We start from the raw sequence: 12,401 nt of genomic DNA, 5'->3' as shown, positions 1-12,401 counted from the left end.
GTATTAACATTATTTGTGTATTATCCCATTGAGTGGGATTGTACCCAGTGTCCTTGTTACCACATCCAACTCTACAATTGTCAAAGGACAACGAAAAATACAGCTACAGGATTAAAATACTTCAGTTATTTAAAACAACTTTTCTTTCTTTAAAAGGTTTCAGGGCTTGATATTTAAGACTTTTTCTGAAAAATGCAAAAAAAAGGGGAAAAATTATAGTTATTTTTATGATCTAGAGAATGTAATATAATAGTCTTGGGGCATCATGTCTCCCTCTGGAAAAACTGTAGTGTCTGCAATCACTAAAACTTTATTCATAAACCCCTGTGTCATGGGTAAGTTGGGGCTACAGGAATGCATTGCACACAATGCAGCATCTTGCTTTTGAGCACAAAAATAACCTTCAGCACTGTGCTGTATTGACCAACACATGACAGTGTATTTACAAATACAGCCAGGCAGAAACATTTGGGTTTATTTTAACAAAGGCCATTGATGAGCAATGAGCAATGAAGACAGACTTCACTGTGAATCGACTCTTCAGCCACACGATCAACCAGTTGTAAGAACAGATTTATCAAAGATGCTTCTGATGCTGTTCTCAGATACTGTACTTTTAATAAACCTATTTCCACTACTTTGTCAAAGAAATATCTGGTCTGCGAAATGGAGTGCATTAACTATGACATCTTCGTAGTCAAACATACTACTCTGTATGCAATCCTCAGACATTTCCTAGGGCTTCTCTCTTTCTTTAACACTAGCTTTGTCAGAAACAAATTCTGTTTTCCTTGCTATAGGCTGAACTCTGTATGAAACTACAGAAAAGTATGCAAGATTTAATCAAGGCAATCAAGACTGGGTTTTGTAGTGACATAAAGCAAACAAACATTCACAGTAAAAGATGTCATCTGTTTACAATCCTAAAGTGCATATGTTGGAACATTTATCTTGTAAACAAACAGTACAGCAGCACAGAAACAATGTGGTGACATTTAAGGCTAACTTTGCAAGTAAATACTTAAATCTTGTATTCTAGTCTTTTGCCTTTTCAGAGTACTACCCAGAGAGATTGCTCCTTGATGTGTTCAAATATTAGCTGTAGTCTACATCAGTGGCAGGTCACTTTCTGAGAAGACAGAAGTGGTCTCCTTCAAAGCTGATTTAAACAGGTTGCTAAGTAAATCTGCAAATAATTTTTTTTTTTTAAAGCATAGGCATTTTTGATTTCAAATCACTTTTATCCACTAGATCATGTTAAAAATCAAACTAAGGAGATGAACATAGTGTAAATGTTCTCCCACTTGCTCTTTACCACTTTCGAAGGCAGGAGGTAGGAGGAACATCTGACTCAATTCCCGCAGAATGTTTTAGCTGATCCTCGGAATTGTGCATTGTGGTTGCTTGCTTTACTTCATTAGCATTTTAATGTTTCCTTTGTTGGAAATAAATTTCATTTATTGGAATGATTAGAAGTATTATTAACTCTTAGTTTCAACTATTAAATGCTGTCAGAGGAATTACTGAAAATTGTATCATTTGAGGTGAATTCTCCAAAAGGAGATCAGTGAAGCAAGCCAATTTTTAGGATGAACCTTCCCTTGAAAATATAATTGTGCACTTACTAAAATTACAATTAAAAACACATGTCAAAAGTAAAAAGCATTGCATCCTTACAGCAAACTGGATAGACCTGCAAATGAGCATAACTCCACTATTTTAAGTAAAAAAAAAAACTCCCTTACATCTACTTAGCTGTTGCAATGTGAATTGAATGATGGAGTAGACATGACCAGATTTTCTTCTGCACCATATCGTCCCCACCTTAAAACAGCGTATTTGGTTCAGCATCCATACTACACACAACTATGGGCCCTCGCTGCACGGGTGTTAACAAGCACATTGCAAAACAGCTCCCAAGTTCTCTTCCTTCTGTAGTACAGAATGTACCTTGCTTATATGATGAAGCATCTAAAATGGCATCTGTATTGTGATGGCAGCCTTTGGGTTGTTCTTAAACAGGCCTGATTCTCTTCAGTAATTCCTGTAGGTTTCAGAGGGACATTTGTTCCCTCAACTGCAAAGTCTGATCCCACACAGACATACAGGATTGTACCAGGTCTATTTGGTTAGCCATACTAGACTTTTTTTGTCCCTGGTGTGCACCCCAGGACAGCAAACAAAAAATACTTTGACCAGAGAAAATTCATTATATTCCACAGTGTTCTCCTTGACCTCCTTGGATAGAAGTGCCTAACCCTGCTAATGGATCTTTTTCTTTCCCATCCTTCCATACGTTAAAAGATACATGAGAAAAAAACAAACCCAGTCAGTTGCCCAACTGCTTCTGCACCCTTCCCAAACCATTCTTCAAAACTCATTCTCCCTTAATCAAAGAGAACTTGGATAATGTGTAGAATGTTTTGCTGATAGCTAAGCTATGAAAAAGTCTTGGAGCAATAAATGCTTCATTATTAGGCATTAAGTATTAAGAAAAACCAGACCAACAAATATTTACTATTTGCCAAACAGCAATATAATATAGATTCACATTTGTATGCTATAGCCTGCTCTTGCCCTCCCTTTTAAGCTTTAAGTTTCCTGAACCAGCCATGTTCAGCTACCTAACAGACCTGAAATAAATTATTCATGGACAACCAGAAATTTTTATGATTTCAGACAATTCTTTGTCCTTACATACCCCTTGATCATATCCAACTGTTTCAACCTGAATACACCTATACAAACCATTGAGAAAACATTCTTTTCTCCATGGATAAATAATCTCTTCATTTTTCTTGTAAAACTCTACATAGAACAACTGAATGCACAAGGCTGAAAGCCACTCAACCAAATTGCCACTTTACTTTTTATTTTCCCGGAAAGATTTAAAAGGAGAAGGGGGAAAAAAAAAAAAAAAAAAAAGGATGATCCTGCAGAAATCAAATACCAACACCACTACAAAATCACAGGATCCTGTTTTTTCTCTTATTTTAAAAATTTGTGAGTGAAGGAGGAGAGCTGAAAAAAAAATTGTCAACTTCTTAGAAAATGACCCGCAACTAAGGTCACTGTGTCTACACATATACTCTCCAAAAATCAAAACAGAACAGTGTATAATCTTCCATGTCAAACAATTTTTTAATCTTTCATGTCAGCTACTTGGAGATACAAATATTCTACCATGTTATCAGAGCTGAATTCAACCCACTTTATATGCCAAAGTTGATACCATGTGAGAAAGCAGCACAGAGTTTAGTGTTTTACTTTGGCTGCCCCCTGCCAAGGTACTAAAATCAACTATCTCATCCACCTACAGCTTCAGTTCCACATTTCTAATTTTGATGATGAGATGGTTTTTGTAAACAAGTCACAATTTAAACCAGATATGGGTTTTCAACCTACAGTGTTAGGAAAAACAAGAACTCAGTGCAACTCAGTCATTTTAATTTAGTATCTTCCTCCAAAATTTGATGATATTTGCATTTGGAAAAAATATGGTAAAGTTGTTTGACTTTGAAAAGGAATCAGGATCATGGGAAATCCAGTATTTTTTTTTAAACGCTGGCCAATTTTTACCCTTCTGTCGAACATGGCTGACATTTCAAAGCTTGTTATCTGTGTGAAGATCAGTAGCTGTGGAGTGAAAAGAATCGAAGTAGCCCCTCCCATAGGTTCCATCAGTAGGCAGAACTCAGCTGTTACAACACAAAACACCTTACCAGCAAGCTGGTCTAGAGCTGCAGATCATCTGATACAGTGCAAGCATGAAGAAATTGAGGGGCAAGAGAAAAATTTACATGAAGCCACATTCCATTAGTTGTGCTGCACATGGAACAAATTGTTTTATTTTGTCCTTAGGTATGTTTTTAAATAAAGAGATGTGTATTTTTTTTTAATACTCTAAATTCCAGTGAATTTTAGGTACACTGGATTTTCACTGCAGACGGGAGTGGTTGAACTATGAACTTCTTCAAAAATGGCATTCAGTTGCATTTAAGCATAGCATCTCTGTGAGAAATCCCTCTGTAAAATGGATACTACATGCAATTCATAAAAGAATTGTCTTCATGCACAATGGAAATGTCATAGATATGGGAGATAAACCTGAGCCTTCTAGCAAATAACCTTAGTAAGGACTGGAAAAAGAAAAAAAGTCTTCTAGAGGACGTGAGATTACAACATGAATCCCCAGGAAGGGTGGCACCAAAGTAACAGTAATCAGATGATTAAGAGTCCAATACTCAGTTGAAGAGAAGAAAGGCTGGAGGTTGAATGCAAACTATAGTCATATGTGAACAATTTTTCTTTTTTTAAGTCTTATTAATAAAGAACATTGGGAAAGAGTGAATTGCAAACTTTTTCTACTACAGGAATATCTTTACTGCACTGAACCAAGGGACGCAGCTTATTTCCTAAAGTCTGCAGCAGCCATATTGAACTGCCTCCAGATTGTCAGGTAGGAGAAATCCACATAGGAAGGGAAAGAATTTCTTCAGAAAAAAAAAGAAAAAAAATAATGAAAATATAATAAAAAACTTTTAACTCCTTCAGAACAAAAGTCTTTTGTCAAAATACCTCTGTTGGATTTTTTTCTTTTTTTTTTTTTTTTTAAAGGAAGTAGCAGGGAATATAGAAATTAAACCCTTAAGTTCTGGGATCATAGCTTGCTAATCACTTTTTTTCTTTCTGTATTTCCCATTCTTCAAAAATATGATCAAAGGTAAAACACAAAAGAAAGGAGAATTTTTTTAAATGAAAATATTCTCACTTTACAATTTCATTTTCTCTTTCTCAGTTCTACATTTCAGGTAACATCTGTCTTCCAGCTAGTGTCTGCGTGGTTCTCAGAAACACACTCATTTCTTCTCTGGTTCAGGGCTATGTTTTAAACCACAATATACAGACTAAAATCCACAGAAACCCTTTTGTTTGTTTTGGGGGATGGATGACCTTTCTGAAGCAGTTTTCTCCGTATCAAAGATTATGTGGAAACATTAAAGCCTCATGGGGTGGAAACGAATCTAAAGGAGTCTAACTCCCTACCAAGACAAAATTGCCTGATCCTCACAAAAGCACCTCTTGCAGAAAACTTCCCCGCTTCACCAACACTGGTCATGGAAGATTAATTTACTTCATTATTCTCAAGAACTCCGATTTCCTTCTCCTCTCCCAAATTCAAGACACAATGAAAAATTATAAATGGATACTGATGAAAAAGCTCTGTTTTGGCGTAAGAGCTCTAACTCCACACTGAAGAACTCTTCTAGAGCAGGGGGCAATGCTTGCTGTCACAATGCCTGCCCGTTCATGTTCAATAGCGCAGCAAGCAAAGCTTTCCATGTCATAGCAAGGAGGAAACAAGGACAAAAAGAAAGTAATAAACTGACTAGTATTTTTCATTTCTCCGAAATTAATTTTAAGAACAGTAACCACAAAAAAACTACTTTTTATCTGAAGTTTAGAGCAACAGGGAAATAAAACTCAAGACACTGCAGGCTTAACTGTTTGGTATTTGGCAGAAACAGATGTCATTTCAGTCAGAATGATCAGGATTAACAAAACAAAACCAAAAAAACCCTACATACTTCCAATGCCACATGTTACTTAGCTTTCAAAGTCATCTTAATGGGAGGCAAGGAAGGGGAAATACCAGTAAATACGAGAATAGTTGCAAAAATCACTACTACTAACCAGTCCACCAGAGCAGGGTGAACTTCTTCCTAGCATCATTACTGAGTATACCTGTTAAGCCAAATACAATAGTAGCAGATACGAACTTTTAATTCATATTTCTAATTTGAATTGATGAAATGTTAAAATAATCCTTCATTTGAGAGAAGCAAGGCTGCTTACTTGCATATGTACTGCTTTGTTCACCTCGTAAAAATACAACCTGGAAGTAGTTGAGCTCTTTTTATTTTGTCAACTGATATATTAGATGTAACGTTTTGAAGGAAAATTATATTAAAAAATCAATTTACATGATTGAAGTGCAATGTTCTTAAGGTATTTGTAGTTTTCAACTTATAATTTTAGAAAAGACCTCCCTTGCAAGGATGGCAAGATTTTTCATGGAAAATCAGAGCATTAAGTACTTCTGAGATACAAAAATATTTAAAGGCAAGAATCTACAGTGCGAGGACTAGCCAACTATTTCTATATTATGTGTAAACCTATTAATTGGTCCCAATTGCTTATGTGCAAAATGATGAAAAACACTAGAGAAAGTTCTAATCATACCAAAAATCTTTAGGAGCAGCCTTTCAGAATTCTGGTTTTGTTTTAGTGACAGTAATTTTGTATTTTATTTTCAGATATTTAGCATTTAAAGAACAGCTACAGGTATTCCTGACATCATCCTTAAGAAAGTTACCTGAACCTAATTGCACTGAAAGCATAAATACACCAGATTTACCCAAATACTTGGATATACGGTGGGCAAAAACAAAAAAACCTTTCAGTCAAGCAATCCAGTGAAAGTCAGTGGAATCTGAACACCTACCCTGGTTAGTATTTATAAAACTAATCAATAATTTCAGTAATTATGGTGCAGTTACAACCTTTATGAGCCTGTCTTCCTGCATCGCCAAAATAACTAACTTTACTTGGAGAGAACCATACTCCTGGGATTTCTGTAATTTACAGGGTAGACTTAATTCTTATGTTCCCACTTGCTTCATCAAAATGGTCAAAGTGAAAGTTACTCTCTTGCAAGAAAACATTCACTATGTAATATAGCTCAACCTCCTCTCCTGTCCTTAAGCTTGCTCCACTGTAATGTACTGTAAAACAAAGCGAAGATTATTTGCATCCACCACGTTAGGCATTATGGTAGTACATAAATACACACAAATCTCTCAACTACAAATGTAAGTATTCTGTTTACTTACCGTTGTCACCTACTCCATTTATGTATTTTAGCCTCACATTTCATGTTTATTACACCATTCTCACACCTAGCTTTAGGTCTATAAAACATTTTAATGCATTCTGAAAACTTAACACATAAGTTCTAAGATTAGTTTGACAACTAATTAGCACAACAGATTCTTAATTAGGAAGCCTGTATATTGCTGTAATTGAATGAGTTATACAGCAAGATAAAATGCACCTAATTCACAGTGCTTTTTCTACCATATGGTTTCTCTCTAGAGTCATCCCATTCTTTTTCATGACATTTAGATATGTTGGTACGTTTAATCTCATTTATTTCTACTTCTAGAAGACAATTGTTACATTAGTATGAAGACTTTGGAGACAGAGAAAGCTACAATTTCAAAAATTTCTACAGCATTAAAATTGTTACTACCGAATGAGCTCATAGATCTCTTTGTTCAGGTCCTTTTGTTAAAGTAAAATGCACCAATATCTCCCCTGCTTTTCCCAAGCTGCAAGCGTGTAAGGTGAAGAATTTGCCCCCGAACCCCAATGTTCACAGGAAACTCTCTCTGAGGTCATAAAAATGTATGTTTAGTCACGTAGCAGCTTATGCCACGTATCCACGTAACAGGTTTCCAAAATATCGAACTAGCTAAAAAATACCAGTTAACCAGAGAAAAATCAAATTCAGATCTGACTAAAAAAAGACAACTAAACAATTGCATTAACCAAGTAATGACAAGTCTCAATTTGAGTCAGTGGTTCCCCATCTTTTGCTATTAAATTCCCAAATCCAGTTCACTGCGGGACTGCCAGCTATCACCTTCTCGTCCACTTTTAGATTACCTCAGCATATTCACAGCAGATTTTTTTTCTTGTATCTGTTTGCTTTCTATCTCTCTCCAGTCTTAAGACCATTCTGTTTCCTACCTCGCCAGAATACTGTATGACACTTGCAGCACTGCGATCTACTGGTGGTTCCACGTGCCAGAAAACATTTTGACAGGCACAAAATGATGGTCTTTCAATACTTGTCTAGGTAACGCCATATATTAGTGCCTTAACAAAAGCTGTTGGATGAAGAATAGGAGGTAGAAGCCACTGAAGAAACCTCCTTTCATACTTTTATAACAAAAAGAAAGTTGAATCCAGAGTTCAGCAGCTACTTAGCAGCTATTGTTGTTCTCTGCTTATTTTACCTCCATCTCATCCTATTCCCCTCCGATCTTCTGGTTTGTCCACCTCAATTCCAGGGGATCCAGCCTTTAAGTATGGAAAACCATGAAAACTGCAGGTATTGTCATATTTACTGTAAGAACATCTGCAGGGTCATACTACTGGCATTTTAAAAAGCCAGGTTAAGACAACCAACCTTCATTCGTCCCTTCCTGTATGAATGTTCTCTATGTCAAAATACCTGAAAATTGCACTGATACAGTAGAACTTATTTTAACTTGCATTACGAATAAACTGCACATGCTGTTTTACAGACAATATATATTTGTAAACTTGCTCATGCAAAATTAGTGTGCACAACAGGGATATTTGTTTTCTAATCCCCATATCTTTAAAAATGACATTTATGTCTGCTTTTTTTGAACTGTGCCCAAACCCTCTCTTTAATATAATAAATCTTACACAGAATTCATCTGCCAGCCAAACCAATTTATGAAGCTGAAACGAAAAAGAATAAAAAGTTATACAAAAACATGGTGCACCTGGACGCTTGATTCCCACCCCCCACCCCCCTTTTTGTTTACAAGTAGAAAGAGTGAATAAAAGGAAAAAAAAAAATCATGGTCACAAAATTTTGACATTTTAATCCTAAACATTACAGGGCAAATGGATGTTGGAACCTATTTCCATACACCATGCGTCAACTTTTTAATTCCCAAATGTGGCCAAATCCACTAAAACAAGAGTGGTTAACAAACTCTGGATTATGGAAATACATTTCTGGAATAAATGCTAGAAAAGCAACAATGGGAAAAGCCAACTGTCTCCATAAAGGTAAATAAAGTGGAACAATGTGTAGATTAGATACTTTTTCTGTTTCTTACTCATAACCTGTCAATTCAGTGCATCATATGGTTCAACATAATGGTCCCCATTTTGGACAAACATCTAACTAGTGTCCATTGATTCCAAGTTAGTGGATGATGAATCTTTTTGGATACTTTCAAAGATGGCTGCCAGCTCAGGGTTAGAGCTTATCTGTGACTGAAATTCACTCATTAATGGACTCTTCTCTGCTTCTGGAATGGTGAGAAGCGCTGCTACTGCCCTCATAGCAGATCGTTTCAGTTCATCTTGCTTTTCAAACTCCTGTTTCACTGAGTTTGCCTTTACCTAGGGGAAAAAAAATGAAAATGTTTGAAACTTTTGCTTAACTCTCCCTCTACACCCACCCTAAAAAAAAAAAAAAAAATCTTACAAAGACCTATTTCCTTCCATACTACCATTTGGCACAGCTTTCAAAATGGCCTAAGCTCTTAAAAGAGAAAACCAACAAGCAAAATAAACCCTCCAAACATCTACTTTTTAGCAGACCTTTTAGCAGCAGTTTAAAAATAAGACTGAAACTTGAATACTGCAAGGTAAGCAGAAAAAAGTTGTAAGCTACCAAGTCAATTACCAAATCAAAACAATTATAGCAGCCAACCTCTAGCTAGTAAGGTCAGTAAACAACATTAAAATGATATTATCACAATACTTCCAGTTTCCCGAGAATAGAATTTTTTTAAAAGTTGACCTTCATTAGAATAACTGTTTAACCTTCTGTTATAATTCTCAAAGATGTTTCAGTGATACAAACATAAATTACCATTAAAAGCAGTCAAATTTCTTGATGTGAAATATAACAGATTACAGTAATGGAAAAGCAAGGTAAATCAGGCATCAAGAATGGAAGAAGACTAACTGTGCCAAGACCCAAGAATCTTGTTATATAAATGAAGAAGGGAAAAACAAAACAAAACAAAAAAACCCAACAAAAATAGGACTGCTTTACATTGCCTCCAACCTTCATCACCCAAATGGTTGTCTGCAACAGCGTAATCATTAGAAGTCAGAAAAACTTCTAATTTCATTATTTATAATTAAATGAGACTTAGAAGTTGCCCAAGTGGCAGACAGATTTTTAAGGAACAAAAGAAACAGCATCAAAAAACCAGAGGATTTTTAAAAAGAAGCTAACAAATCTACTCTTGCATTTGTAATTTAAAGAAATTTAATACATATATAAGGGCCCACATATTTATATTGCCCTATTGCAGCTTATGAACTATCACTCAGGAAATGCTGCAGCAATACACCTAGACTCTCAGAAGTATTCTTGATACAAGAGTTCATTTCTACTTCTAGAAGACAACACAAAATAATTAACTTAAATAAGTTTTAAAATTTAAAACAATACCTTAGTTGTACATGTAGCACGCAAAGGTTCAACGAGCCTATCCAACCTCTGCAGCACTGCACTTGGACAAAGGGTAGACAATCTCACCAACATTAAAAAGGTTAGCATCTGGGTTGAGAGAAAACCAATTCAACAATCAGTTATGCTCAGCACATATATGGAGAGATATTTCCTACAATGCTGTGTAACCTTATTAACAGCAACACTTCAATAAAAATGGCAAATATAGTGAAGTACTTAAGCATATGAAGTAATATTTTTACCATTTCAGTCTATTCAGTATTTAAAATATTTTGACTAACTCACTGCTTACACAGAGAAAAATGACAGCTAACCTTAATATCATAGTGATCCTTCAGGCCATCTTCAACATGGTTTAAGAATTCAAATATATCTAGTCTATCCAAACAGCTATCCAAAAGAGTATACATGCACTCAAAAGCTGCTTTCCTTATGTCCAGCCCATCATCAACTGTATGCTTAAATGGTCCCATTTCCACCTGTGAGCAAATAAAAAACAAAGTTAAGGAGTAATATATTTAGAAAAACAAAGAATCTAGTTATATTTAGCACTGCTTTTCTTAGTCAACATACCTCTCTGATTAATTCCTTTCTGACTTTTGTTTCATTGTAAAGATGAGGAAGCACAGTATCTAAGAGGTCCCTTATTAATGATGGTTTATTGTGTGCAGCTGAGTTAAATGTCACGAGGGCTACTCTCCTGACATTGAGATCTGGGTCCTCCAATGTTTTCAGAAAGTCACCTGCAATCATGTACAGAAATAAGTCAACCTATAAGAATCTTTTTCATTTGCTATTTTAAAAATATCTTTGCTTAGTTTCAACCTTTCAAAAGGACATATTTAGTGCAGGATTTATTTTGATGTAACACAGACCAATACCTGCTATTTTAGCATGATTACATAAATAAATCTATTTAATTATAATCATATCAAAAATATTATATAACTGAGATATATAGCATTTCAGATAATGAAACAGAAGTAAAACACACCACCAAAATAAATGGCTACCTCTTAATGCTATTTCAACTTTTTTTTAAAGGTATAGCATGTAAATTAATGAAAATTATATTTAACACAATCTTTCCTCTTCTCCATTAAAGTCTCTCAGAATATGCATTAGAAAACCAATTTAAATTCTGCAGTTCAAGAATTGGAGAACACCTTTTAAGGAAACTATCAATATACTGATTTTTAACCCCTAAATTGGCATATATTGAGAATTCTTAAATTACCAGAAGATAAGCCCGCTCAGCATATATTAACGTAGCAACGCCTCTCTCATCCCATCCCACCCCACCACACTCTCTGGGCATTTTCTATAGTTCCATAACACAGCCTTGTTAAAATAAATGCCTGCAGGAATAGATCATATTTTTTCCCCAATGCCTGTGAAGTTTTACTAGCAATTTCCAAGAGGAGTGAAATTTTTAGAAGGAAAAAAATAAAAGGGTGTAAATGTCAAAGTGACTTCCACACAGAAAAAAAAAAACCCTGGGTAACAAAAATGAAGATGACTGAGATTTTTGAAGTACTAGATACCAATAGTTTTTTCACTGGATAATCAGTAAGTTTTCTTTAGAGAAACCAAAGAGGCAAGGCAGCTTCAGTGGGAGGGACAATAGGGGGAAAAATCCACAAGCATAGTCAATTTTTTAACATATTATTAAAAAATTTTAAGCTCAGTGATGAAAATAACATATAGGAACCCCTTTCCCATAAATTAAAACCTTGCTCTCTACAAAACTGTATGTTTTCAAAGATGAATCTTTTTTCCCCTATTAGTTTTAGCAGTATTGTCCTGGTTTCAGCTGGGATGGAGTTGATTTTCTTCCTATTTCCAGCACAATACTGCCAAAGAACTGGCATACGATGCTGGTGTGCTCCGTATCACACAATTTTTACAGATCTTTAAACCTGTAATCAAGCCACTATAGAACATTCACCATAGCATATTAAACAAATCTACAATGCTTTGTCATACAAATGAAAAAAGATCAAAAAACCACAGCATTGCAAAGCTCTTCATCATACTGATGTTATACTGAAAGCTCTGATTATTATCCCTGTAAAAATATACA

At 35.2% G+C, this 12,401-nt stretch overlaps 1 protein-coding gene across 4 annotated transcripts in view; it reads right to left on the bottom strand.

Annotated features, from left to right (window-relative positions):
• Nucleotides 1-8,676: 8,676 nt before the first annotated feature.
• Nucleotides 8,677-12,401, bottom strand: part of CAND1 (cullin associated and neddylation dissociated 1) — a 29,691-nt gene continuing 25,966 nt past the window's right edge. For 3 of the 4 annotated variants that reach the window (XM_075149198.1, XM_075149216.1, XM_075149208.1), the window contains 4 exons: nt 10,892-11,061; nt 10,633-10,797; nt 10,298-10,405; nt 8,677-9,231 (listed from right to left, as the gene is read on the bottom strand). In XM_075149198.1, coding sequence (XP_075005299.1) covers nt 9,007-9,231; nt 10,298-10,405; nt 10,633-10,797; nt 10,892-11,061 — 668 coding nt within the window. In that variant the 3' untranslated portion in view covers nt 8,677-9,006. Of the gene's footprint in view, nt 9,232-10,294; nt 10,406-10,632; nt 10,798-10,891; nt 11,062-12,401 lie in introns of those variants that run through there. The other variant, XR_012673501.1, reaches the window with a different exon arrangement.

Source organism: Calonectris borealis, chromosome 1 (genome assembly GCF_964195595.1).
Source record: "Calonectris borealis chromosome 1, bCalBor7.hap1.2, whole genome shotgun sequence".
NCBI classification, from domain to species: Eukaryota; Metazoa; Chordata; class Aves; order Procellariiformes; family Procellariidae; genus Calonectris; species Calonectris borealis.
This window is presented reverse-complemented; position numbering and strand designations above follow the sequence as displayed.